The 25,452-nt window shown below is 38.9% G+C and overlaps 1 protein-coding gene across 1 annotated transcript in view; it reads right to left on the reverse strand.

The window, feature by feature from the left end:
- SPIDR (scaffold protein involved in DNA repair) overlaps positions 1–25,452 on the reverse strand; it is a 206,383-nt gene that overhangs the window by 120,753 nt on the left and 60,178 nt on the right. Inside the window, exons 7-8 of the mRNA XM_076329738.1 lie at positions 18,000–18,100; positions 5,312–5,531 (exon numbers count right to left, since the gene is read on the reverse strand). Of these exons, the coding sequence (XP_076185853.1) occupies positions 5,312–5,531; positions 18,000–18,100 (321 nt within the window). The remainder of the gene's footprint in view (positions 1–5,311; positions 5,532–17,999; positions 18,101–25,452) is intronic.

Genomic DNA, 25,452 nt, shown 5'->3' on the forward strand with positions numbered 1-25,452 from the left:
ATCAATCAATCATTCAAAGAAGCTGCCTCTCTGAGGAGTAAGTAGAGAAACTGAATTTATGCAAAAGATGTTCCATACATGTCTAATTTGTATTTGTATTTTACGTTTATGGAACGAGAAAATTTTAAAGGATACAGATGCTTTCCTTCTTACAGAGCAGCAGTAGGTTGTTTCTGCACTTCATTAGTATATGAAGCCCAAGATCCTTCCTTCACATGATCTTTCTTGTGATAGGGAGGTATTCTGTAACAATGTTCTTAAATGCTTCCCTTGACTGGTGAGAGCAACAGTGATAAAAAGTCTCTATCTTCATCAAATGGAAGGCAAACCCTCTTTAACACCAGTCACACTAGTTCAAAACACATATTTCATGTTAGCTCCCTGTGTTGGTACTCTTATTGCTCACCAAGATTATGTAAGACCATGCAATGTAAGACAGTGTATTAAGTAAGACAATGCAAAAATCACAGTAACATATCCATTTATCGTAAGTCCTTGTTGCTGAGCCAACAAAACAGCCTATGGCATATCCAGGATAATTCTAAGGTAGAAGAATGCGTAAGTCCACAAAGCTAGATTGCTTCCCGTACATAAACTTGTTCAGGGCTTGGTTGCATATTTCTACAGCAACTTCCATCACTGGCCCACCTTAAAGGACTTGAGATACAAGGTTTCATCCTGTACATCAGCTGATGTGTAGCAATGTTTTGTATGAGCTCTTCTTGGCAGTAAATAATTCAAACTCTTCTAAACCTCTTTCACTGAGGAGAGACCGAATCTAGTGTAATGCAAGTAGAAATGAAAAGTCCACATTAAACACTTTCACCAGGCACTGGAACACTTTCAAAGCTGAGTAATTATGATTCCCCGTGGTTTCATACGTTAAGAGAAACTAAAGAACAACTTTGAAGTTGCTTGTTGATGTCACAGAGTTAAGTGTTTTATACACTTACCATATTGAGTTCCTAAAATAAACTCTTTTTTTTTTTTTTTTTTAAGCACAGAGAAGTTGCATAGGGAATAGCGGCTATCCAGCCAAGGATCCTGTCTTCTGCAGTGCGTAACGGCCAGTGCTTACAAGCAATGTAAGAACGGAACACAAAGTGGTTCTGTCCCTTTCATACCGTCCCAGCCCTCCAGTTACCAGCAGCATGCGAACCTCCTGAACTAGAGGTTTCATACCAGACCATCACATTCAATAGGTACGGATCGATCTCCGAGCCTGTCCAAATCAAATGTGATCTGTGGTTTATATTGCTATTGCCAACAACTGTATTAATATCAACTTACTTCTAGTAGTTTAACTTCAGAAATACATGAAAAACATTTCAAAGTTGTTAAATTTAATGGCAAGGAAAAGAATTCTAATCTGCACCATTTTCTTCAGGTTAATTTATCCTGAATATTCAACAGTAGGCATATCTATGAGCAGGAGACAGGAGTATCTGAAGGAAACTGTCTATCCTCAAGCCCTGCTGTGAGCCGAAAAATGAATCCTGAAGTCTCTAAAAATATCAACTCTTACCACTTTCTGCTATGCACGGTAAATTATTTCTATCATTTTTACAATTAAACAAACAAACAAAAAAACAGGTAAGTTGAAGCCATAAAACCACCACCAGTGGAACTGGGAAGCCTCTGTTCCCATTCTATCACGTTTTTGCAGTATCAAGAAGTCTTCACTTTTTGCTGGATATGTGTTTCTGCAAAGTGAATAAAGACTTAGTAATCGATTTAATTACACTCAGTAATAAGCTTTTCCTTTTCCAGCTGTTAAAAACACTTAATGATTCAGATTCAGTTTGTAAAAATTATGAGGTGTTCATTTAAAATCTTAATCCAAGAAATTGCGCAGGTACTGCAAAGACAACGAAAGGCAAGCCTACGCAGGCAGGGGCAGGCAGGGCTGAGTTCTTTTGCCTGTTGTGTTCCCAGCTGGCCACACACAAACTAGCTCCAGCCCAAAACACGCAACCATTTTCATGTGATGTGTCCAAGTTAATAGGCTTTATGTAGATACAACACTGCAATAATACTTCTATATAGCCTCAAGATCAGAGCAGGCTCCCATCAGATGGCTCAGAGGCCAGACACGCTGGTTTGAAAATGTTAATCAGCCTATTGGGGTTGCTTTCCCTATAGCAAGTGACAATTCTCACATGAAATCCCTTTCATTCAAGACTGTAAATATGTACCTTAGGACACTAGACCCGAAGAAATCCATATCCAGTTATAAAGAAATCAGGGCTCAGTCCTGCAAATTCTTACTGTGACACAGAGCTCCTCTGAAAGTTGGTGGGACCACTCTCCTGAGCAATGTCCAGTTGATAAGATTCTTATAACCAGCCTCCTGTCAATATTTTATTTTTTAAATTAAATTGCTTGTATTCTAGTGCTGAAGTATCATGGGATTCTGTATGCAAACAAATACCAACAATACAAACACATCTCTAAACACAGCTTCCCAAAGTATTTATGCAAGTCTACTGCCAGAGACATTTCGCATACCAAGCTGTGCACTGAGTTCACAACACATACAAATACAGTTACAAAAGCAGTGTCTTAATTTTACAAAGGCTCCAGGATGATGCATTCAAATTTTGCTCATGAATAGTCACATACAGAAGCCAGCAGCCTGTGTGTCTGCATCTTACTTACTCACTCAGCTGCCTGGTCAGAAAGCAAAAAGCAAAGTCAGAACATAATTCTGGGGTGTTATTTTAAAGATATCGGGAAATTCTGCTCTCAGGACGTTACTTTACAGCAGCAGAAGCAGTCCACTAAAAAATCACCCCATCTCATCCCATTCCGCCTTACCATATGAGTATCTCAAAATACAGGATGATGATGCACAGTATGCCGTGTGTCCCAGTGCACGCAGGTCATTCAAGGATTGTCTCCCCTTGCATCTACTTATTTTTTTGTTCCCTTTTGCTTCTGACTGGTGATATCAATAAGATAGGTAAATATGCTTATTTCACCATGTCAGGGTTAGATTTGAATCAACAGGAAAGCATTTTAACACAAACAGTATTTGTTTTTAATGACAGAAGTACAAATTCAATGCAGAGTAACAGAAACTACATTTCAGCATTCAAGAGTTCTCAAGTAAGAGTTTAACAGAATAGAAGCTTGGAAACGTGATAGAGGAAACTTCCATTAAGTGTACAAGCCCAATTTCCAATTAATGTAAACTGAAAGTGCCAAATAATAATCTAAAACAAAACCATCCCTCATCCTCCCCCCTCCCCGCCTCCGGTAGGTTTAGTTTAACAGTAACCAGCCCAACTTCTTTTGACTTCTGGTTGAGTAAACAAAGAGACGACTGACATTAACATAATTCCAAAACGATAGAAAACAGGACTAGAGAGGAGATATAATGCAGTTTTGCCACTATTGACTAATGTCCTTATAAAGTGCCTTGAGAGCCACATAGGTAAGGAGAGCAACTCTGACAACGCAGATATATCCCCTGCCCAAACATTCTGGTTTTATGAAATAACCTTTTGCTTACATGAGAAGTGCATCCTACTAAAATAAAAGCCAAAAGCAAATAAAAAGTGATATTTCTGGGAAGACAGACACCTATGAAGTTTTCTCAAGAAATCTCAGTTTACACATATATATAGGAATGAGTTTTATGTCCAGAACATCTTAGAATTTAAACAAATGAGAAGACCATACTAGTACAGTTACAGCCGCTTGTAGTCTGGAAAGGATCGTTATCAGTGCAGAGTTACATCTTCCCAGAGCAGACATGGAACAAGCTGGAGCAGTCTGGGACTTACGCATGCTAAGCATACTGACAGTAACCGTTCAGGAAAAGAAAAAAGGAGGGGAAAAAAAAAAGAAGATGAATCATACCCTAACTAAAACAGTTTTGCTGGTACAAAAATCTTTGTGTAGGTTAAGGTCTATACAGAAAGATACAGCAGCATAAATGCAATGCCTCGTGGTTTAAAAACAGCAGAGGAAACCTGAAGAGAAAAACGGAACTAAGATGGACGTTTGTAGGAGAGAGAAACAAGAAGAAAACAGGGGGAAACAAAGCAAATGTAAAGCATGAAAAGAAGCTTGCTGAAGGAGAAGGTAAACAAGAACAAACATTAGTACCTTAGGGGTAGAAGAAAAAAAAAAAAAAGCAGTGACTTATGTCATATCAGACTAGGACTTAATTAATATTCAACTGTATTTCCCTCAGCTACCGATCTATTTACATCTAAACTATCAATAGTAGTATCTGTAGCCATAATAAAACACAGATTAAGTATCTTCCCTTAATTTTTGAATCGCCTCCAGAAAGAGTTAAACAACATTTTAGAAGGGAAAGGTTACAAACTGGGGAACCCAAAAAAGATCTGCAGCTATCAATAAAGATAAAAACCAGATATGGACCTTTGCAAAACAGGAAAAAGTATTTTGCGAAAGGATATGGTCAAACACTAGAGGCAGGATTCTACTGCAGCTGGAGGCTAAAACTCAGGTAATGAATGCTGAAATACATAAGAAAAAAAATATTTCCTCTTTTATAACTTGGGTGGAGAAGAGTGAAAAGAGTATTCCCACTTCAAAGTTCTCTTGAATTTTTATGAAGAGTAGACCTTCCAACCTACAGCCACCAACAACCAGCTGCTTTACTAGAAATCTCATCACTTTTTGCTACTCCTTAAAATCAGGAGAAAAATCCAATTCAGAAAAAAATCACAAATGTAGACCAAACACTTTGAAGAATTCCAGAAAGGGTTGCACTGAAGAGGGATTTGGGGAACTGAAAACAGTGACAGCAGCAGCAATGTGGAACTACCAAAAAGGTGTCTACCGATTCCTTAAGAATAGTGTGAATCTCTCATTTCTTGTTTTTTTCCCCCCATTTTTTTAGCTGCATGTTGTTCTTGCTGAATGCTATACAGTTAATACAGACTTTTCCACTGAAACATTATACCCATACTCACAGAAACAGATGAGCATTCCTGAACTGCTTTGCTACCAGAAAGTATGCACTTTATTGGCCTTATCATTGATAAGACATTGCTCAGGCCTTTCTATCGCTCTAAACATGAAAATATTAAGTGAAAACAAAACTGAAGCCCTGAGCAACACTAGAGGCATTGATACACATTTAGTTGTTATCTGAGCTATCATTAAGATATCTGTCAAAGTCTCTCCAGCTGCCAGAGACAGATGACCACAAGAGAGCCCTGCTCCCCCCCCTACCCCCCAAGGTCTTTCCTACAACAATGCAGACAGCATTCTACCAACCCCACTTTGTTCTGCAGTGCTACAGCAAGCGTGGCCAACTCTCCCTACTCACCATGGAGGGTAGATGTGGATGACATCCTGTGGCCTGCTCTTCAGGTGAGCTGCTGTCTCTCTTGCAAAGAGGACTTTGAGTATTGGTTCTCCTGCACTGATGACAGCATCCTCGGATGAAAGCATAGCAGAAGACTGTTCCAGCTGCTGGCAGATGGCAACTTGTATTGTACACTCCTCAAACATTTCTAAGATCTTCACAATTAAGACACCAGATTTATCTGGAAAGTAAATTAAAATTAAAAATAGAAATGCGAAGTCTGGATGAAGAGAAAGAAATTCTGGCACTCTGAAGATGTGCCATGCAGATGCAACTCTGCTCTCTGCAGATCTGTCTGACCGCAAAAAATCCACAAGTAGAATACATTGCACCACCAAAAGACTTAAGGTTAAGGTTTTCTGGTCATTTTTCTTTTCTTTATAGATACTATTAACTGTGGAGACAAAAGCCTACCTGCACTTCCTCCAAACACCTATTAAATCACAAACTCCTTACAAGAAGCCCTCTCCCATCACGTTTGAACTTTTTAATCTTGCAACTCATGCACTTTGTTCAGTCTTTTTTATTAGATACTGCACAAAATAAATTTATTTAAAAACAGAATAATCACACTGTGTTAAAAGTGAAGCTGTGTTTGCCGTCCTTGACCTTTCTCAAAGCAACAGTTGTCAGGGACCAAGTTAGAAGAGTACCTGTTAGGTACAAAGCATCTAAAAGCTGATGATTCACATTTAGAGATGAATGTGGAGAAATAGGGAGCAAGACAGATGCACTGCCTAAAAATAATTATTGCAAAACTGATCATCCATTTTATCAGTAAGCAGTCAGGATACAGAAGGCTCTTGTTTTAAAGCAATATGAACAGATACCAGCATCCCCACAGTTCGATTCTAAGCACTTTTGTCTACGCTGAACAAGAAACAACTTTGCACTGAAATGAAATTACTTCTAGCTCCCTTTGCAGTCTGCACAGGGCAACAGCTACTCAGACAGACCTGGGTCCGTACTGTAAGATTATGTAAGATTTCTTCTCTTTCTCACCTAGCCCCACTCAGATTTGCACTCTGGTCACCGAGGGGAGAATTGTTGTTATCGACCTGCCAAATGCTACGAGCAGTTAGTGGGGAAAGATAGGGTGCCAGAGGACAGGGGCGGCAGAGCCCCAATTCTACCCATTTTGATTCACAAGTTGCGTTGGGAAAAAACACAGCATCCCAAGAAAAACACCTGATATAAATTATTGTCTTCCCACAGCAAAGAAGAAGCAGGGGAGGAACTGTGAACGTGATACTGGAATTTAACGGCAGAGCTGTACTAGTTATTTGTTTGTTTATTTTAAGGCCCATTTCACAATTGTGAATGCCTTTCCTTTGGAAAATAAATCAAAATATTTTAGTTTCAGTTTATGAGAAACTTCAAAAAAAATTAACCCAACCCTCAAGAAACCCAAACCAAAGAAACTGGGCCCTAAAACCCTTCAGGTTTATTAAATAAAGTTAAATTCTACAAAAAAAGGAAAATATTTTGTTCCTGTTTTGTATTCCCCAGTCTTTATTACATTTTATACTGAAACTGAAATAAAGTAATTTTGAAATATAAAACTGAAATGTTCTCAAAGCCACTTTTATGTGAACCAAATTTTCATCACATGCAACATGCTTCTGCAAAGTGTTCTGTTTCCCATGAACTGGTATTTTCCAGCAGGATAAAGGGTTCCACCAGAAAGTCCCCCATGTGATGTACATAAGCCATTTCTGCCCAAGCCATTACAGCTCGACCTCCTTTTCCAGATCCGAGAAGCAGGAGTAGGAGAACAGATCCTTTCTGCCAAGTCCTTTGAGATTGGTTGATGAAGAGAGATGATTGCCACCGCTGTTACTCCTCACCGCTGTCACCTTCTCAGGGAAAGCTGTAACATCGCAGTGCCACTCCAAATACTCATTGCACTGTGTTAAGGTCTGCTTATGTGCAAACTTCTGCTAAGTGTGAGCACGGACTAGTTTGCTATGCCTAAAGGCAAGGACTTAGAATATTCACACTTGAATTCTGTTTTGCCTGACTAGCTGCAGTTGTGGTCCTCTGTCAACCCCAAGTCATCTGGTACGCATAAACAAATTCTCCCAACCACAAAAATTCTCAGCCTTCAAACTAACTGAGCATTTACCTCTCCCCTCCAGACATACTGCACAATTTGCATTTTCATCCACTTTAAAAACCAAGTCACAAAAAAAATCAACTTCAATTTTGAAACACACCGACAGTTTATTTAAAAAAAAGAAAAAGTATTAAGACAGCTTGTGAGAGAGACTGTTCATCACTTCCAAACTACGCATTTCTTACGTGCAGAATTTTATCACAATTCTTACTGGTCAGCAGCGTATGTGTTACTCAGCTGATAAAGCAGGTTGAAGACAATGAATGACAACCTAATAACACTTTTCTTTTAAATACCTCTGACTATAAAAATACTAGGTAAATCAAGAACAATACCTATATGAAAGCTTCTAAAAGACACTGGAGGAAAAAACCCTACCAAGGTACCAGAGTCTCTTGCAAGGCAGTCTTAAAAGTTGGTGCAAACACTGGGAGCTGATACTAAATGAAGCCAAACGCTTCTACGTTAAAAGCAGCACAATTTCAACAACTAGCCAAGTCTCACACTTGGCACACACGCACATTCTACAGAACCACAATCTATTTGTTTATTTAGATGCACAGAGATAGTTTAATTTAATTACTCAGAAATTATTATTACTGCTGATGATAGAATGCTCTCTCGAACAACATGGCAAAACACTTTAGAATCCTGGCACGTGATGAGACACCAAAGTTCAGAACGTAGCTTCGTTTTTAATTCATTTGGCTCTTGTATTGTTATGTCAATCAAAAAAAAATCAAACATATGTGACTGCACATTGAAGGAAGAATTTGTGGGTGATGAGATGGGCTGGATCACTGCAATTTCTACAGTTTCCAGAGAAGTTTACTTGTTTGTTCATCCGTGTGAAAAGCTTACTTTAAGGTTTTGCAATGTTCTCTTTCACCCTTGGATAATTCACAGAATTTCTCGCTTGCTGAAGTCCTCATTCACTTAATTTCACTTGCAAAGCAGAATTACAGCCCAAGAAATTGCTGCAATACCTAGTAATCTTAAACAAGGAAGAATACCTTGCAATAATATGTATTAAAAAAGGTGCAAGTAATAACTGTGCTGCAATCCTGCCCATTCCTACACTGCATATTCCTCCATTTCCCATTCTGCTGTCTAGAGCACTCATGATTTTCTTTCTTCAGGGTTAGTTTTTAACAAAATCAACGAGCTAATCCAGCTAATTGCAAAGCCACCAAAGCACACGAGCAGATACTAGGGAAAGGAAGGAAACGAAGGAACAAGTGATGGAAAGGGGGGACAAGGGGAAGGCAACAGACAGAAATCATTGCTAGATGGACCATGATCAAACAAATTAATTCCTCCAGACCTCACAAGTTGTCCAGAATGAGTGAAACCAGCAAGAGAGACTGACTGGTGGGAGGAACAAGCCATTTAAGCAGGGAAGTATCTCTGGTGAAGCCTCTCTACGATTGACAAGAACCTCCCTCACCTCCCAGCCAAGAAACAAGAACCTCTGACAAAAGCCATCCAGCATCCCTGCCATGAGGGGGCTGGACAGGCAGATTCAGCACCACCCCACCAGCATACACAGGAGCCACATCTTCAGGCTCCTCAGATATAGATGAAGAAATCCTGATCCAAACCTAGGCAAATGGGACAACTTCTCAATGCTACAGTTAGCAGAACCTTTGAAATCACAGGGAAAGGTCTTTTTGGCAACAGTAGTAATGGAACAAACCTAGCAAAGACCTTGGGCATAATTTCCAAAAAAGCCTGATGCTTCACAACTGTGTGATCAAAATAGGTCTATATTGTATGCATGGGTTCAGAAAAACAACCACTAACTTCTTGATAGAAGAAAAAAAATTATTTAGAACTACTAAGAACCCAGACTCTAGTTCTGGTTCAGAAAGTCCCAGAGTCAGAGATCTTCGGGAGATTGTTGAGAGAATACTTTGGGGAAGTATCATTAAGTGTTAGCCCTGTTAAAATTGTTCCTAGGCATTTTGGTAGCTCTTGTCACTGCCAGAAATAGGATCCTAAGCTAGAGGAACTTTTGGTTTGACCACCTAGCAGATCTGCTCTTATGTCCATAGTTAATTATTTAATTCCAGGTGACCTCTGGGATGTCGGTCTCTCACTCCAATTTGCAACCCGGACATGAAGTAGCTCAGTTAATCCACAAAGATATTTCAAGCGCATGGGAGATGAGCAAACAAATTTCATGCTGAATGCATCAGTTTCCCTGGTTAGTTCCTTTCATTGCTGTTTATTATTTCAGTACACAGAGTGATGCTGCCCTTCAGTCATATACCATGTCATATACCATGACATCAAAACATGTTTTGACGCAGTACTTTGCAGATGTTTTGCATTACTCTGAATTCCGGGAGGGTTAAAAGAAAAAGAAAAAAAAAAAAAAAAGAAAAAAAATGTTCCCCATTCCTTTGGAGATCACGGACTCTGAGATCTGGAGCCTTTTGAAAACTTCAGCATGACTCTACAGTCTCTGGCAGAGTAAAGGCCCTTAGTCTTCAGACCTTACAAAGTGGCTTCACAGCAGACCCCCACATCGACACCAAATGTACATGGTCACAGATGATGCACTGGCCATGCCAAGGGCAGCCTAGGAGGGAGGCTAGGAAGAAAGCCAGTCTGCTTTGACTCTTAACAACCAAAAAGCAGTTTGGAGAGAAGGAAAGGAAAAACATCGAGGAGCACAATTTAAAAAAAAAAAAAAAATGTTCAGACATTCTGGCTTCAGTGCCTGAAATACAACTCTAAAGTTTGTTTTAATAACTCCATAACTACCAATAAGGAAGACAAATGAGGAGAAAAATATAGAAATGATGATCTCTTGGGGACTGCTTATTTTATGTTTCTCTTGCTACACAGTGACAGGAAGCTGAACACACTGCAGGGAGAGGATCCATGGGAGTTGATGTATGAAAATGCATCAGATGCCGACATCAGTAAGACTACACGCAGTTTCACCTCACTCAGGTGAATTTTGCTAAAATGTTACTGTTCAAGCGTTCTAAAAGAGCACCTGTAGCCTTGAACAGAAAGCTCTCAAAGGGAACAAACTCTCTTTAGAATCAGTTGATAGAACTCCCGCAGCAAAGCGGTCCCTACGAGACCTACAAGGTGAGGAAAAGTGCTTCAGGACAACAAACTGGGGTATGCGACACGTCCCAGGTCCTGAAAAAGAAGCCGGGGCAGAGGGTAATCTACCACGTTCTGCGTGATTTGGATGTGTTAGCTGGGATAGCCAGTGCACCTCCATGCAGATCAGCTCAGCAGAAGTAACAACAGTAACACCACCACCACGACATCAGCAAGAGCAAACCAAAGGCAGGCTGGCTCTATGACAGTGGGTACTCCTGAATTTTTCAATTTTCCATTCTTCCATGAGAATTTTAAAACCTTGCCATGTTGAGGGAATGCATCTCACCCACAGGGCTGAAGGACGATATGCCCATCTGAATGCAACTGAATGTAACAATCATACATGACACAAGGTAGAAATAAATTTTGATGAAGGCCACAGTACCAATGCAGAAAACAGCGAACTACAAGCACACAGAACAGATCTTACAAACACAGAAAAAAAATGGAGTTTAGTAAAATGCCAAGCAGTGTACAGCTCTGCTCTACTGAGCATTCCGGGAAAAAAAACCCCAACAAACTCATATGCAAGCATGAAGAAGAGCAGAGTGGAAATTATTATTATTGTGGTAGTAAAAAGTCTCTACTAATAAAGAACACACACACCTACCAGTAAATATACATGTGGACTATCATACAAAGCAAGAATGACAAAATAACAGAGAAACTCCTCAGCCACAAGACTTACCCCATAAGTCACATGGATGAAAGAAACCAAGCAAGCAGGGCAAGGGCAAAAGGAAGAGTACTTCAACACCTTCCTTTTAAATCAATAAAAAAAAATGATACTCATGCAAGTAGAGCTTTCTGAAAAAACAAGAGAAACTCATAAGAAAACCCAAGGGATTGGGAGGAAGATGAGATTGCTTGAAGTCGTCTTAATCTTTGAAAAACTGCTAACAAATATTTGTTTTGTGCAAAGGCAGTCAGGACAACCTGTATTTGTTCTTACCAGCTAAACAGTCACAATGCACAATTCTTAATCTTAATGATATCTGAATGATATGGGAGAAGGACAGATGCTTTTAAGAAAAACAAATTACTGTTACTTTTGCTCAAAGAGATATCAAACAAATCATATATATGAACTGCAGTTTAGAAGCAAATCTGTACTGTACCTGACATACTTGACATTTCTAAAGCATAGCTGAAAAGTTAAATTATAATTTTACTTAACTGGCAAATTTGTTAGAAATATGAACTACAAGAAATACAGGTGTTACACTCAAGTAAAAATTCTACTGAACCTAGCTAAAAGCTTTTATAAAATAATGTTTCCCACTGAAAGTACAAAGAATCTTGGGCAATTAATGTTGGGAATAGTGCTTACTGCACTAAGAATGAAAGTCAATTTCTGCGTTTGGTTCTCATGGATGGATCAGATACGCATTATGGAAGTATGAAGTAAACAAAGAAAACCCCATTTTATGCCTTGTTTAATAAAGCAAACTAGCAACACACTTCCAAATTTGTCTCCCTCGGTTATTTTTTTCAAAGGCATTATTTCATCCCAACATCATTTAACTTTTAATTGTCTAATGTGGGTTCCAAAACTGCAGTTGCTAGACTCCCTCCTGGGACAGCACTTACTGTCTGCAGTGGAAGAATAGCCAAGCCTACATTTTCTGGTTCAGGCCACAAAGTTTTACTTTCATTCTCAAGTGTAAAAAGTATAAAATGTCAAATCACAGGCATAAATCACAAGAAAAACATTCTTTTGCTTGGCATCCCATTACTGTTCTTCCTCCTCCCTCATGTAAAAGGTTGCAGGTGCAGGCATAAACTCGGCAAGCAGGTAGATACCAAGCAGACCCTTGCAATCCAACATCGGCATTGAAAACCAGGTGGAGATTCCAACTTTTTTACAGCCTGTACAAAAACATCTGGTTGCTATTCTGATCTATACACGTTGTTATGCTTCCTGGGCTGGTAACTTCTGAAGCCATTCAAAAAGATTTTTCTCAAAAACACACCAAGTCTTGCAGGCATGATGGCTTCTTGCCACATCTATATTCATTTTAAAAAGGCTGCTGAATATGGCTGTGCTTTAAACATTACACATTCTTTATAAGAACATATGCAAGCTACTCAAAGTGACTGTGCATGCCATTATTGTTTCTCATAAGAAAACAAAAACAATACAAAGAATTCTTGTTTGAAAAAGACAAGTTTACATTTGATTTTTTCCTTCCCAATGCTGTAACAAGTTCAGACAGTTGGCTAGCAAAAAAAAAAAAAAAAAAAGACAAACATGAATTTGGCCACTTGCCACGTCTCTAATTTATAGTATTAACTCCTAAGTAATAAAACAAACTATCAAGAACTAAGAAAATAAGCAACAACTGGCAAAGCTCAGACCTTCGTGTTTTTAGCAGAATTTTGCATGGTAAAAGGAAACCCTGTTAAGGACTACCCTTGTTTTCTTCATGCACAGAAATAAATTTTTGTGCAAGTCTCATGACATTCAAGCTGCTAAAATCCTTTCTTCCCATCACCTTAACTAGTCACTGAAACTGGAAGGCAGGGAGTGATTGTTTATGTCCTCTTCTGTAAGCCTTTCAACCTTCCTGAAAATGTGGTGTTACGTGTGAAACCCTGTCCTCATCTCCAGGGCTTCACCCTCCTCCCCTCATGTGTGTGTTCCAATTGCCTCAGCAAACTGAAGAATTGTTGCCCCTTGAAGGTCACTTCCCCCTGACAGGAAGGAGCAGTTTGGAAGGAAACATCAATGGTTTGGGTTTATTATCAGTTTATTACTCAAATTCAATTGTAATCCAATCCCAAATCTTAATCTCAGGCCAACAAATACCAACTATCTTGTATCAGATTATAAATGCTAGAGAATAACATGTTTCTGCATTTTAGGTAAAGAACTGCTTTGATGATAACTGCAAGGAAAAGAAAATCAATAGAAAATAAAATGTATAGAAAGTAAAATTTCAGAAGTTACAGAAGGAATCTACATGAGTTTGCTTCAAATATCATTAGTCTCCTCTCCTATAGACAGGAAAGTTGTCTGAATGTAACTCAGAAAAGCACTATTTTTTCTTCTGCATCATGCAATCCCCATATAACCAGCAGATGTTGACAGGAAAAAGGTTTGGTTTTTTGTTGGGTTTTTTTTTTTCTCTCTCTCTCAACTGTCCAGATCTCCTCTTTGCCCAAACAGGAAACTTCACGGGGAAGTTGCAGCACTGCATACAGAAAAAAGCTTGCAAATGGTCTAAAAGCCCTTGCACATAGTACTCTCAAACCATCAGCTTGACTGATCGGAGACTTGCTGTTATGGGGACCGCACACCTCTTAGCCTCCCTTTTACATCTTGTGAAGAAAAAAATTCTGGATTTGTGGCGAAGAGCCTGACAGCCATCTCCGTTAGAACTAAACCACAGCAAGCATCCAACCAACACTGTGTAGCATGGGTTTCTCTCATGTAGCTTTGGTCTTCTCTCCTTTCAGGCCTCTGTCTGATATGGTTAGCTTGATTACAGAAGTGGAATTGCCAATCACCTTGCAAAAACACACATCCTTAGCGAGTGCCTATCCCAACACAGGGACAGGCTGCCAAATGCAATTTTGACCCAAAATTGTCAAAATAGAAAAAGCACAGAGGTTTCTTCTACCCTGCGGAGTGAGTCAGCCAAAAGTGAGACCCCCATGCACTGTATAAAAACCAGAAAGTCCGTGTTGAAAGGAGGCGCTCTTTTTTGGGGTAGTGATTCATCCCAGTGACCAAGAGGCAGCCAAACCACAATGGTTACTTACAGAAAGGGATCAGGGGAGCAAACAGAAAGGAATTTTTAAAAAATAAACCCAAAACAAGGGGTTTTTGGATAACATGGACATTGACACAACAGAAAAGTAAACAACAGCAAAACAAAGGCATAGAATTCTGTAACATGAAATGCCTAATGGGGGGAACAGCCCACACTTTTGGAAATGTTTTTCCTTAAATCTCAAATGGAAGGAGGACTTCAAACTGATCTCATTTGAAATTGCTCCCCTTTGCCTTTAGCAATGAACTTGTGGTCTGCATGTCTATGGGTTATCCATAGACAGAGTGACAGCTCTCCCAGCAACTAAGTTACTTCAATCCTCTGCGTTAATCTTCAGGCTCCTTTGATAACTCGTTTGAGTTTGTCACTTGAGAAGTTCTTTCCTCTACTTCTGTTGCTAAAGTCAGAAACAGGCCTGGAAACAGTGTGGTTTAGAAATATTACTGGACAAAACAGAGGGGAAACAAAATCCAAGAAGAATCTCAGATTAGTGAGACACCCTTAGTACGAACCTAAAAAGATGAAAGCTAAAAGTGGTATGCAATTGCTGTGCTGACACTTCACATTTCCAGACTAGAAGCTATTAGCAGGTTATCTAGTTACATTACTAAAATTTCAACCATTCTGACTGACATTTCCCAAACCAAACACCAATTTTATTTTGGTGACATGAAACAGTATGGCCATTCTAAGAACCGAACTATCAAAAACAAATTTTGCCCTAGATGAAAAAATATCCTCAAAATATTATCACAGCTATTTTAATGATTATTTTGTCATCCTCATGCTTTGGAATAAAGATTGGGAATTGGAAGTGAAATTTAGGCTGTGAAGTTGAAGTGTATTCCTAAATTATGGCATGTTGAGCATCTTTCAGAAATTTTAGCAAATGCTCACAGGGTAAATGGAACAGTAGTTTGTCCTAAAGAATTCTAACTTGCCCAAGTTCTTGTAGATTTTCACCATGATGACAAAAGACATATCCCAGAAATGGCTCATCTTCTGCCAAAACTAAATTATCTTGAAGACACTCATCAGAATTTTTCAAATGTACTTTAGAATAGAGCAAGGTATTTTTCCATAGCCTTTTTCTCATAAAATGCTAACGAATTCTGACTCATTTTCTGAAAGAAAGAAAGAAGAATAATCAAAGAAAGGAATTCAGCCAGAGGCAGATGTTTAGCATGGAATATTTCAGCCTAGGAGTTAAGGTCTAGCAAAGTGGTGCGCAGCCAAACACAAGGTTTTGTAATGACATGTCAAGCTAGGACAAAAAGAATATTAGCAATGTTGCAGGTCTATTACTATAGAGAAAACTAAAAAATTTCATTTTATTAAAAAGACAGACCTATTCAGTATCAATTTCTGTTCCATATTTCAGAAAAAGCAAGAGGATGTCCTCATACCACATAAGAATGATAAAGTAACCTCCTATTCATTAGTAACTCAGGTAGAGGATAAACAACATGTAGAAGGCTTGATTGGTTTTAAGTCAGCACGCCTGTATAATTTTCAACATAGCAGTTCTGAAAAGAGTTGGCTAAAGACATTTCTGGTTCCCTGATGTTACTTTCTAGTGAGTCTTCAAATACTGGGGAAATTCCAGAAGACTGAAAGGATGATGATATTGTGCTAGTATTCAGGAAGGGCAAACAAAGTGACCTACAATAACTGGATACCAGCTAGCTTGACATCAGATCTAGGCAAAGTGACTGGAAAAATAAGTAAGGAATTAAGGTCAGAAATATAACGTGCCATTCCACAGGGGTGGCATTTTGAACACACAGCATGCAAGTGGCCATGGGATGTAAGCCCTCTAAAGCTCCAGTGAGAAACTGTGAGACTAGCTTTAGCCAACAGTTTGGGTGTGACTTAAAATCATATCACCTTCTTATGAAAAAACAACCATTTTCACTATCAGTAATGTACCCTTTAATTGGTATGCAAAAAAAAAAATATTTCAGAGAACTAACTTTGTGAATTACAGTTAGAGCTTTTTACCAGTGGAGAATCATAACTGCGTAAGAGCAGTTCCAGCAGGATTTGAAAGTAAACACTCATGCTATTAAATGGTTTCATCAATGACATAAAAACAAGTTAAAAAAAATAAGAAACTGCCTGGATATCACAAATTCAAGCAAATTTGTGACTAAAAGAGGACAGGCTTGACATACACAATGATCTGAACTGCATGGTTAGCTAGGCATACTCAAATGAAGCAGACCTGGATACAGCACAAATACTTCCCTGTGTTCAGGTAGAAGAAACAAAAACGGTAGCTGGAGAGTGGGAAACTGGATCTCAGAAAACAACAGCTACAGAAGTTATGAAATCATATTGGACAATCAATTCAACGTGAAGTCCCAGAATCACGCTGTGACCAAAGCCAAACCAGACTCAAACACTTATTACAGGCCTTGAACAAACAGGAGCCTGAGTAGTGAACTGGACCTGGCCAATGGTTTTGATGACACTAGAACTGGAAGAATACATAGAAAGCAGCTGTCCTTGTTCTTAAGACCATGCTGAAAAGTTTGAGAAGGTGCAGTAAAAAGCCATGCAAATCTCTTGAAGACTGGTAAAAATGCTTTAGAGAGCCTTAAAGAGCTCAGTCTGTTTAGTTTATGAAAATTGTGAGGCAGCATGATTTTGCTACGCAAGTGTCAGAGAGGCAAAAGGCCACATACTGAAGAGCTCTTTAATCTAATGGAGAAAGGCTTTACAAGAAACAAAAGAGGGGAACTGAAGCCAGACAAACTCAGATTTGGAAGAAAACGCACTTTCAAAAATTTGGGAGTGGAATTAAGGACAAACTCTCAAGGCACTTGCCCTCATCTGCATGTTTTCAAATTAAGACCAGAGGCCTTTCTGAAAAATAAATGGAAGTTACTATGTGCTGAGAAACAAGTTGTCGGCTTAATACAGAATAAATGTTTGAAATTTTGTAGCCTACAGTCACACACACACAAGTTGATAAAAAACCCCTAACCATTTCTTTACACTTAAACTCTATGAAACCATTATCTCTCAAGAAATACTACTGAAAGGTGGTACTATCAGTCACTTGTAACTAATTCGCATAACTCCCACCATTTCTTTTTAAGTGAAGTGCCCATTGTAGTTGTGCTTCACACTCATTTCATGGTTGTGTTCTGTTTGTCCATATTTGCTGTCATTCACAATTTCAGCACTTATCCATGAATATGGCTGACTTCAAACCAAAGAAAAATGAAGAAGGAAAGAGGAAAAGGTGGTTATAGAGAAACAACAAGAAACAAAAATCCATCTGCACACCCATAAATTAAACCCTGAATTGTCCTACAACCTGCTGGAAACACCATTTCCCCCGGTGATGGTGAAAATCAAAGAGCTGTAAACAGTCTAGATGGAGGCTATTTAAAACAAGTTCTTTACCCCTTACATTCAAACACTTTGATGACTGAGACGTTACAAACCATCATATTTAGCTGAAATGCAGTATTAGCTCAGAAGACAATCAAAAGACCATTAAACCCAAGTCAGGCAAAAAACCACAAAGAATATAAACTTCAGTTGTACCCCTGTGTGGGCCATATACACACACGTGTAAGTATATCCTTTCACACAGTAGTATATGTATAATGCTTCTTACCTGAGGGGATTTTAGCATCTGAAATACACTGATGCCTCCAAAAGCTAATGGCAGATCTTTCTCTGTTCTGCAGTCGACATAACCTCTCAGCTAGCCCGCCCCTGCAGAGAATAAATGAATGCTCAATTTTGCCAGGTATCAGTATTCAGTTTTGCCAAGTGACAAGCCATAGAACAGATGGAATATGTATGCTTTGACCCTTAGAGACAGAAACATAGAGTAAAATTACATTTTGCAGATTAGTTCTCCTAATTTTGATTTTCCAATGGATATACTCCCAATAAATCATACACTTAGGGTCAATACACACAATAAAACATTTTCACTATCTGGGTGTCCAAAATCTTCATGTTTTCAGTCCTGTCTCCAACACAAGGATTGTAATGAAAGGTTCCCAAATTTTCTTTGCACTTATGCACGTATCCTGATAGATACTACAGACAACTGCGAATTCAAAACAAACCAGTGTAACCACCAGTTATAACAGGTTGGGGTTTTTTTCCTCACAGATTTGTTTGTCTGTTGGCAAGGAGCTATCACAAAAATATTCTTTTACCCATACTTGACCCTATGATTCATTTCACAAGCTGGGTCAAGTGTGCAGTTTCAGTGGTCTGAACACTCTCCAAGCTGAAATTAATTTAGCATTCCCAAGGTGAGGAGCAGAGGAGTGGCATCTAGCACAAATACATTTAAGGTAACACTAAAGCAATTCCTACCCCTGGATTCAAAGTCAGAAGACGTAATTTCTCACTTTAAGAACAAAAAGACAAATGTCTTGGAAGCTGTCTTTGGGCTACTACAAAGAGCTTTGGACTACTATGGGAGTATTTGAGCATTCTTCTTTGGCTTCAAAGAAATTATTTGCATAAAAACCTACTTCGTTCTTTCCTTATAGTGTAAGTTTTTCCACAACAAGTACTATCCAGTATATCAATAAAGATTTCTACTAAGGTGAAAGGTGTCCTTGGGTTAAACTGGTTTAGGAATCAACAGAGATAACACACAACGACCTTATGATTATTTGTGCACGTGAATAGAATTTTTTTGGTTTAAAAAAAAAGCCAAATAGCTTGGTGAAGCTCACAATGCAAATGTGAAACTGGGAGGAACCTGTGGAAACCAAGAAGGAGCTAAAAAGGCTAAGCAGCACTTTTTATAGGCTGTAAAAATCTCTCTTTGGTTAGCAATTACTAAGCAATTTCACTTGCAGACAAGTCAACAGGTTATATGAAAAGTAGTTAGTGGCCTCAGCTGAATTTCTAATGAACAACTACATACTTTGCAAAATCATAACTATCACAAGAATTATTAGATGGCATGGCTAAACATCTTAGTAGTAAAGATCACAGAATGAATACTCTGAAAAACAAGAGCCACATTTGACCCAGAATGATCCATAAAAGTTTTGCAGCTTACATTACTGGATCTCTTCTACGGTTGGTGTGGTTCAGGCACGGAAGAAAGAAACTCAGACTCTTTCAGAGGAGGAAAAAATCCCCAAACCCCCAAAATAAAGAACCCACGCTTAACAAGCTATAAAACCTGCTATATTATGGAAGAAAACAAACAAAAATATTTAGGAAATCTTGGGCTCCAGTGAACTTCCAGGTAAGCTTAACAACCTTGTTTAATCCTGCTTTCAACATGGACTTTAAGACACAGGGGCAACTAATACAGAGAAGTGCAATGGAAGCTTTGGTACCAAGAGCAGCACAGTCAAGCACAGAACTTCATACAGGATAATTTACTCTGCTGATAACACTCTGGTCAGCCACATTTCCCCTGAAACTTGAGCACTCAAGCATTACTGCACCACAACACTTGTGGGCAAGACAACTCTACAAACTCCAGCAAACTGTCCGCACAGTTTCTCTTCTTGCCAGGGAACCATTCTCAGATGCAGTTGTAATTCAGCTTGGCTGTGTCAGGTAGATGCCAGCTCAGCTAGGCTTAGAAATGCAGCAGTTAAACACATTTTGAGTTTGCTTGCTTAAATCTTGCATGCATGAGTCTGCAACTGAACCCTGTGGTTGGACTATAGCAATACACAGCTAGTAACTCAAAAACGTGTTTTGCTGAAAGAAAACTCTTCAACAGGAGTGTTCTAAAACCCTACTCCATTCCCTCCACAGACAACAGTCAAAGAAATGTATTTACTTTGTTCAAATAATGCTAGAAAGCTTAAGGTACCTGCACAGGAGAGCAGCTATTACTGGCTCACAGCCTCATTTCCCCCCCTTTCCCTGAACAGGGCTATGGTTGTGTCCAATCAATCAGTTCCTACTCTTCTGTAAGCCCACTGCTGTTTCACCTATGGCAGGAATGCCCTGTAGCATGAAGGAAAGCAAGTTCCTGGTTTCGTGGCTATTGCACACAACAGTAATACACCATTCCTGTTTCAGGCCTGATATGCCTACCAGGGAGGGTCTCACTGACACTTACAACTTCACTACTCATTTGCTAACCATGTCTGTATTAGGATAATAGTTGTCACAAAGGTCCATGAAAAGTAAAACTGTGCCTTGCCTTAGCAGCCTTCTGTGCTAATAAAAGTCACTGATATTTATTAATCATCATCCTTCCATTCACATTCCAAATGCAGTTAAAAATAGTTTAAACAGAAAACATCATAAAGCATTTTGCATCTGCTTGGTCACAGAATATAAAATATAACCAAGAATGCATTTATGAGAGGTTCTCAGCTGGTCATTGGAAATGTTTTTTTTATAATGTCTGTTTCATACATTGTGAAATTGGAAAATACAATTCAAGGACATGCCATGCACAAAAGGAATTTCTATGGCGAGAGAGTTGATAGTTTATGGTTTGTTTCTTTTAAAAGGTAGAAACAAAGAAATTTAAACACCACCCCAAAACCAGGAGAATCAACCTCCTTTTTAGCTCAAACACGTAAAACAAATAAAGAAAAAGGTGCTTTCTGTTACATATTCTAACAGATTTGATGACAATGGCATTTGAAAACCAGTAATTCCTTCTCATACAACAGGTGCCCATGCTATTGAAAACGCTTGTGTATGTGCTGTGAGATACTGTGGACTATACAGAGTCACTCCTGGCCGTGCAGATGAGAGATAAGACAGAGTTACACAGAGCTTACACAAAGCAAAGCATGGTATTAAGCAGATGTCGGCTTCAGTATAAGAACTAACTCCATGTTTTGAAAAAAGCTAAATGATTAAAATTACTATTATTTTATTCCTAATTTCACATCTGTGGATTGTTAAATACCTAATGAGCTTTTATATTCAGTCTTTGGTAGTTAACTGGGTTTACTGGGACTAACAATCTTTTTTTTTTGGCATAGATTCTATGATATGGAAGTAACTTTTTGTTTATTTTGGTAATACAAGGTAGAGATGAATAATACTCACTTTTCACTGTCCACACATTATGCCACTGAAAAATCCGCTAGCTTTCCTGGCTTTTCAGGCTGCAGAAACAGTTTGGCTTAATTTTGCCAGATGAGAGGTTTGTTGGCATCAAGGGTGGAGACTGGATTCTACAGTACCAGGTCTTGGTTAATCTGCAGTCTGTATTTATTTACGCATCTAGCCGCTTCAAGAAGTTTAGAAAAAGATATTCAGTTCCCTCTTTTGCACAAATCTAGCCCAATGCATTTAATTGTCCTCCGTGACGAACCCAACATCTGGGGTGTGTGTGTATATGTATATATATATAAAATTGGCAAATATATTTTGATTACTAATGTACAATTTCTGTAATCAAGGGAACTGACAAACTGTATTTAAATAACAAAACTGTAATTTGAGATGCATACTTTACTGACCAGCACTTCAAACTTGCCCCCAAAATGTTTTAATATGAGCAAATTGGACACATTTGGCAAATTGTTAATGCAAAGGCTGTTCAGTGAAGCCAAACTGCTCAGATACAATCTCCACTGCCCACAACCTTTTTGTTTTTAATCATGAAACTTTCAGTACAGCTATTTTGTTCCTTTAAATCCCTGAAGGCAGACAGATTTAACAAGCAGAAATCCATGTCCTATTTCTGTACTAAATCTGAGCTTGTTGAAACACTGTATTTAAAACAACACATTGCCATTACTGTCCATGTCCAACAATGAAAGACAGCTTTGATGACCATAAGAAAGCTCAGCATCTAGTACAAAAGCTCAGTTTCTGGTGGTTGCCCCTTTCCACAAACTTCAACAGCAAGACTGACGAGTATCACCAAAAGGTAACACTGAGCCTGATCTGTGACTCTCAACCTGCTGGTCCCTAGTTTCCAACTCCAATGAGGCTAATGGGGGGGGGGGGGGGGAGAAAAAAAAAAGCAAGCATTAGTGAGTAGGCTGTGTTTTGAAAAGTAATTTTCAATCTTTCTCAAGTGCTGGAGATCTCTGTGTTTATTTATTAAGGTTTTCATTCAGCGGGGCACTTACCAAAAATAACCCCACATTCATCCAAGTTTACTCCTTTCTAGACTTCATTTGAATTTAAGAACAGTGAACACTTAAGCATCTTATTATTGAGTTGTCTCCTCATATACACAATACTCAGGACTCCATGTATTTCAAAACACTATAGGTTATACAAATATATATCCCCATCTCAGGAATGGGCAATTTCCTTGCTTCTCTCTTTTCAAAGCAAGGACAGAACTCCTCTCATATTTCCAAGTTAACTGGTGAAGTAACTGACTTCTGCAACACTCAGCTGTCCATTTCCACTCCATGGGGTGCTTGCTAAAGAATTAAAAAGGACCCCTAAGCATGCTGGCATTTAATTTGTCAACACTGCAAACCCATCAGCTATTATTAGCTAGTTTACAACTTGCAAAATAATAAGCAACACTGAACGCTGACAGTCACTACCAAGTGCTCCTTTAGCATACAAAATAGCATGGGTACATATGAAAGACGTGATTGAAGAATGTTGGCCACACAAGTGCAAGTGTCCTCTACAGAGGCCCACCTCCTCTCCAGCACAGAAGAGAAGCTGTTGACTTTGTGACATAACAAGGGATCAGAAAGAGTAATTTTAGCTTTACAGATCAGCCCTACTCAAGCTCTGACTCAACAACTAGATTTATAAACTTTCACCTTGGATGACCCACCATTACCATGACTGCTGGCATTATTCTTTTTGTTAAATGTGGGCTACTTTTCTGGAATCAAATCATAAACACAGCTTCTTTTCCTATGTGATAGAACAAGCAAAGACCAAAGTAGGCAGCAATAATTTTAAGTCCCTATAAAACTTGCCAAGTAATTACACTCTGCTAGAAGTTCTGGGGTCTTTCCCTCGGAAAGGAATCAGTGTTTCTCCCGACCCACAATTTCCATGTCAAGTCAACAGCATATTTGAGGTACACACCTAAAATGAAAGGAAAACGGAAGATCTGTACTGTAACACAAATGATAATTTCTAACACACAGTTATCAAGGGACAGTTGCATCTGCCAACACAAAAATATAGAGAAAAGACCTTCCACATTTATTTGAAAAAAATACAAGCTGAGTAGACAGGCAATGCAGTGATTTAGTAAACTGCACTGGATGCTGGATTTTCTTGCACACTAGTTGCTCACATTTCAATGCTCTGATCTATTGTACCCATCCAGAGAGGTTTTTTTTTAACACTAGCCAAATCAACAAGGCAGACATACTGAAAGCCTCTTCTAGAGTCTTAAGGATTCAAGGATTTGGAGCCTCTCTTTTAAGAGTTCAATAAGCCAAAAGTCTTTTTGAGTCCGTGTAGTCTCTCACCACTCTTTTTTCAATCGTCCTACAAAGGAAGTCACCTCCATAAAACATATGTGGAACAAAGATACCATTTATGTGAGCCCCCATAGCACAGTGAGAGCCAGAGGTATCTTTCAGCAACTGCATTAGACAGAAGTGACCTTCTAGAGAATTTACAGTGTCTTCAGCTGTAAATTCCAACCAGCGTATACTAGAGACATCCTCAATACCACCTTTAACAATTAAACTTTTGCAAGTAGTGTCTGGACACTATACCACAATTACTCCTGCAAATCAAAAATAGTTCTTTGTCATAGACACCAAAGCTTCATCATTCTTGTGTAGTGAGATTTGGTTCCCAGGTCCTAGTTGCCTCGGACAGTACAGAGGAAGAGATGTAAGAGGAATTACAGTCGTAACTGCTGAGAACAGGGTGGGTGAGCACTTTCTACATGCCATATGGCCTCCAGTGAAAGATTTTAAGTAAAACTTTATAGGCAGTTCATTTTCCCATGCCTCTACTTAGCCAAGTTATCTCACAGAAAATATTTGAAATAATTTAGAAACATCTTTGGAAATAAGTAAGCTTTTGGGGCCTGCTCCTTTCATAGTTTTCAAAACATTGATCACCCCTTCTTACCAGCCACTGAAAAAAAAAAACCCACCCCACAGTTGAAAAGTTTACCACAGCTCTCTGGCTCTTCAGACTCCTTAACAGCAAAAAATTATTTCAGATTGTCCTACCTCTCTTACAGCAGAGGCTCTCAGCAGAAGTAAGATGATTTAATAAGAAGAGTCTTCCCAGAAATAAGTTATCCCTTTTTTGGCCGGTATAAAAAAAAATGTTAAAAAAAAATCAAGGGCCAGACTCACATGCACAATTTTTCATAGAATAGAGTAACAAAGTTAGGAGGAAGACTCTGCAGGAACCAGTTTTGATGGGGAAACAGCCATGCCCCATGAGATAAGGGAAGAGCCTTCCCTTCAGTTGGGAAGATTTTGGCTTGCCTGAGCAGAGATCTTGCATGGAAAAGCAAGCTCCATGGTTAAACAAACCAAAGGCACCAAAATGACTTCTCTCTGATGAGGAACAACTGTACCCTGCTAAACCATTCCAATCAGTAAAATACATTACATGTGAAATTGGAGAAATCTGTCATTTTAAGGAAAGTGGTGGGGAGTTTTACTAAATGTGGCTTTTTTTCCTGTTAACACCAAATATCTGGCCCAGTGAAACCATCCACACTTTCTAAAAAAGAAAAGACATTTTAACTTTCAGTAAGTGCAAAATAATTTGCCCGTGTACATTGCCAGTGATTACAAGTGGTACATCTGTAGTGCAGCCATGATATTCTTCAGTTATACTCTCCTAATCCAACAAGAAATTCACTAGCAAGGAAAACTTAAACGAATAGTTAAAATCACCATAAGAACATGATGGTCAAAAGGGCTAGTCTGTTGCTGTAACACCCTCATGCTACTTGTGGATGCATGTAAGAAAGAACAGACCCAATTTTAGAGTAAAAGCCTGCTTCATTTGTGCCAGCTTCTTCCTCCCTTGGCAATTTCCTTTATTTTCAGGACCTCAGTTGGCCTCATGTGACAACCGGGTTTCATTTTACTGCACGTAGTACCAGGACATTCTATAATTTTCTCCTCTTTTGCTAATAAAAGCTAATTTTAGCAGATCAGATCTGTAAGTGGTCTGGGTCTGCATACAAA

This window comes from Aptenodytes patagonicus, chromosome 2 (genome assembly GCF_965638725.1).
Source record: "Aptenodytes patagonicus chromosome 2, bAptPat1.pri.cur, whole genome shotgun sequence".
Lineage (NCBI taxonomy): Eukaryota > Metazoa > Chordata > Aves > Sphenisciformes > Spheniscidae > Aptenodytes > Aptenodytes patagonicus.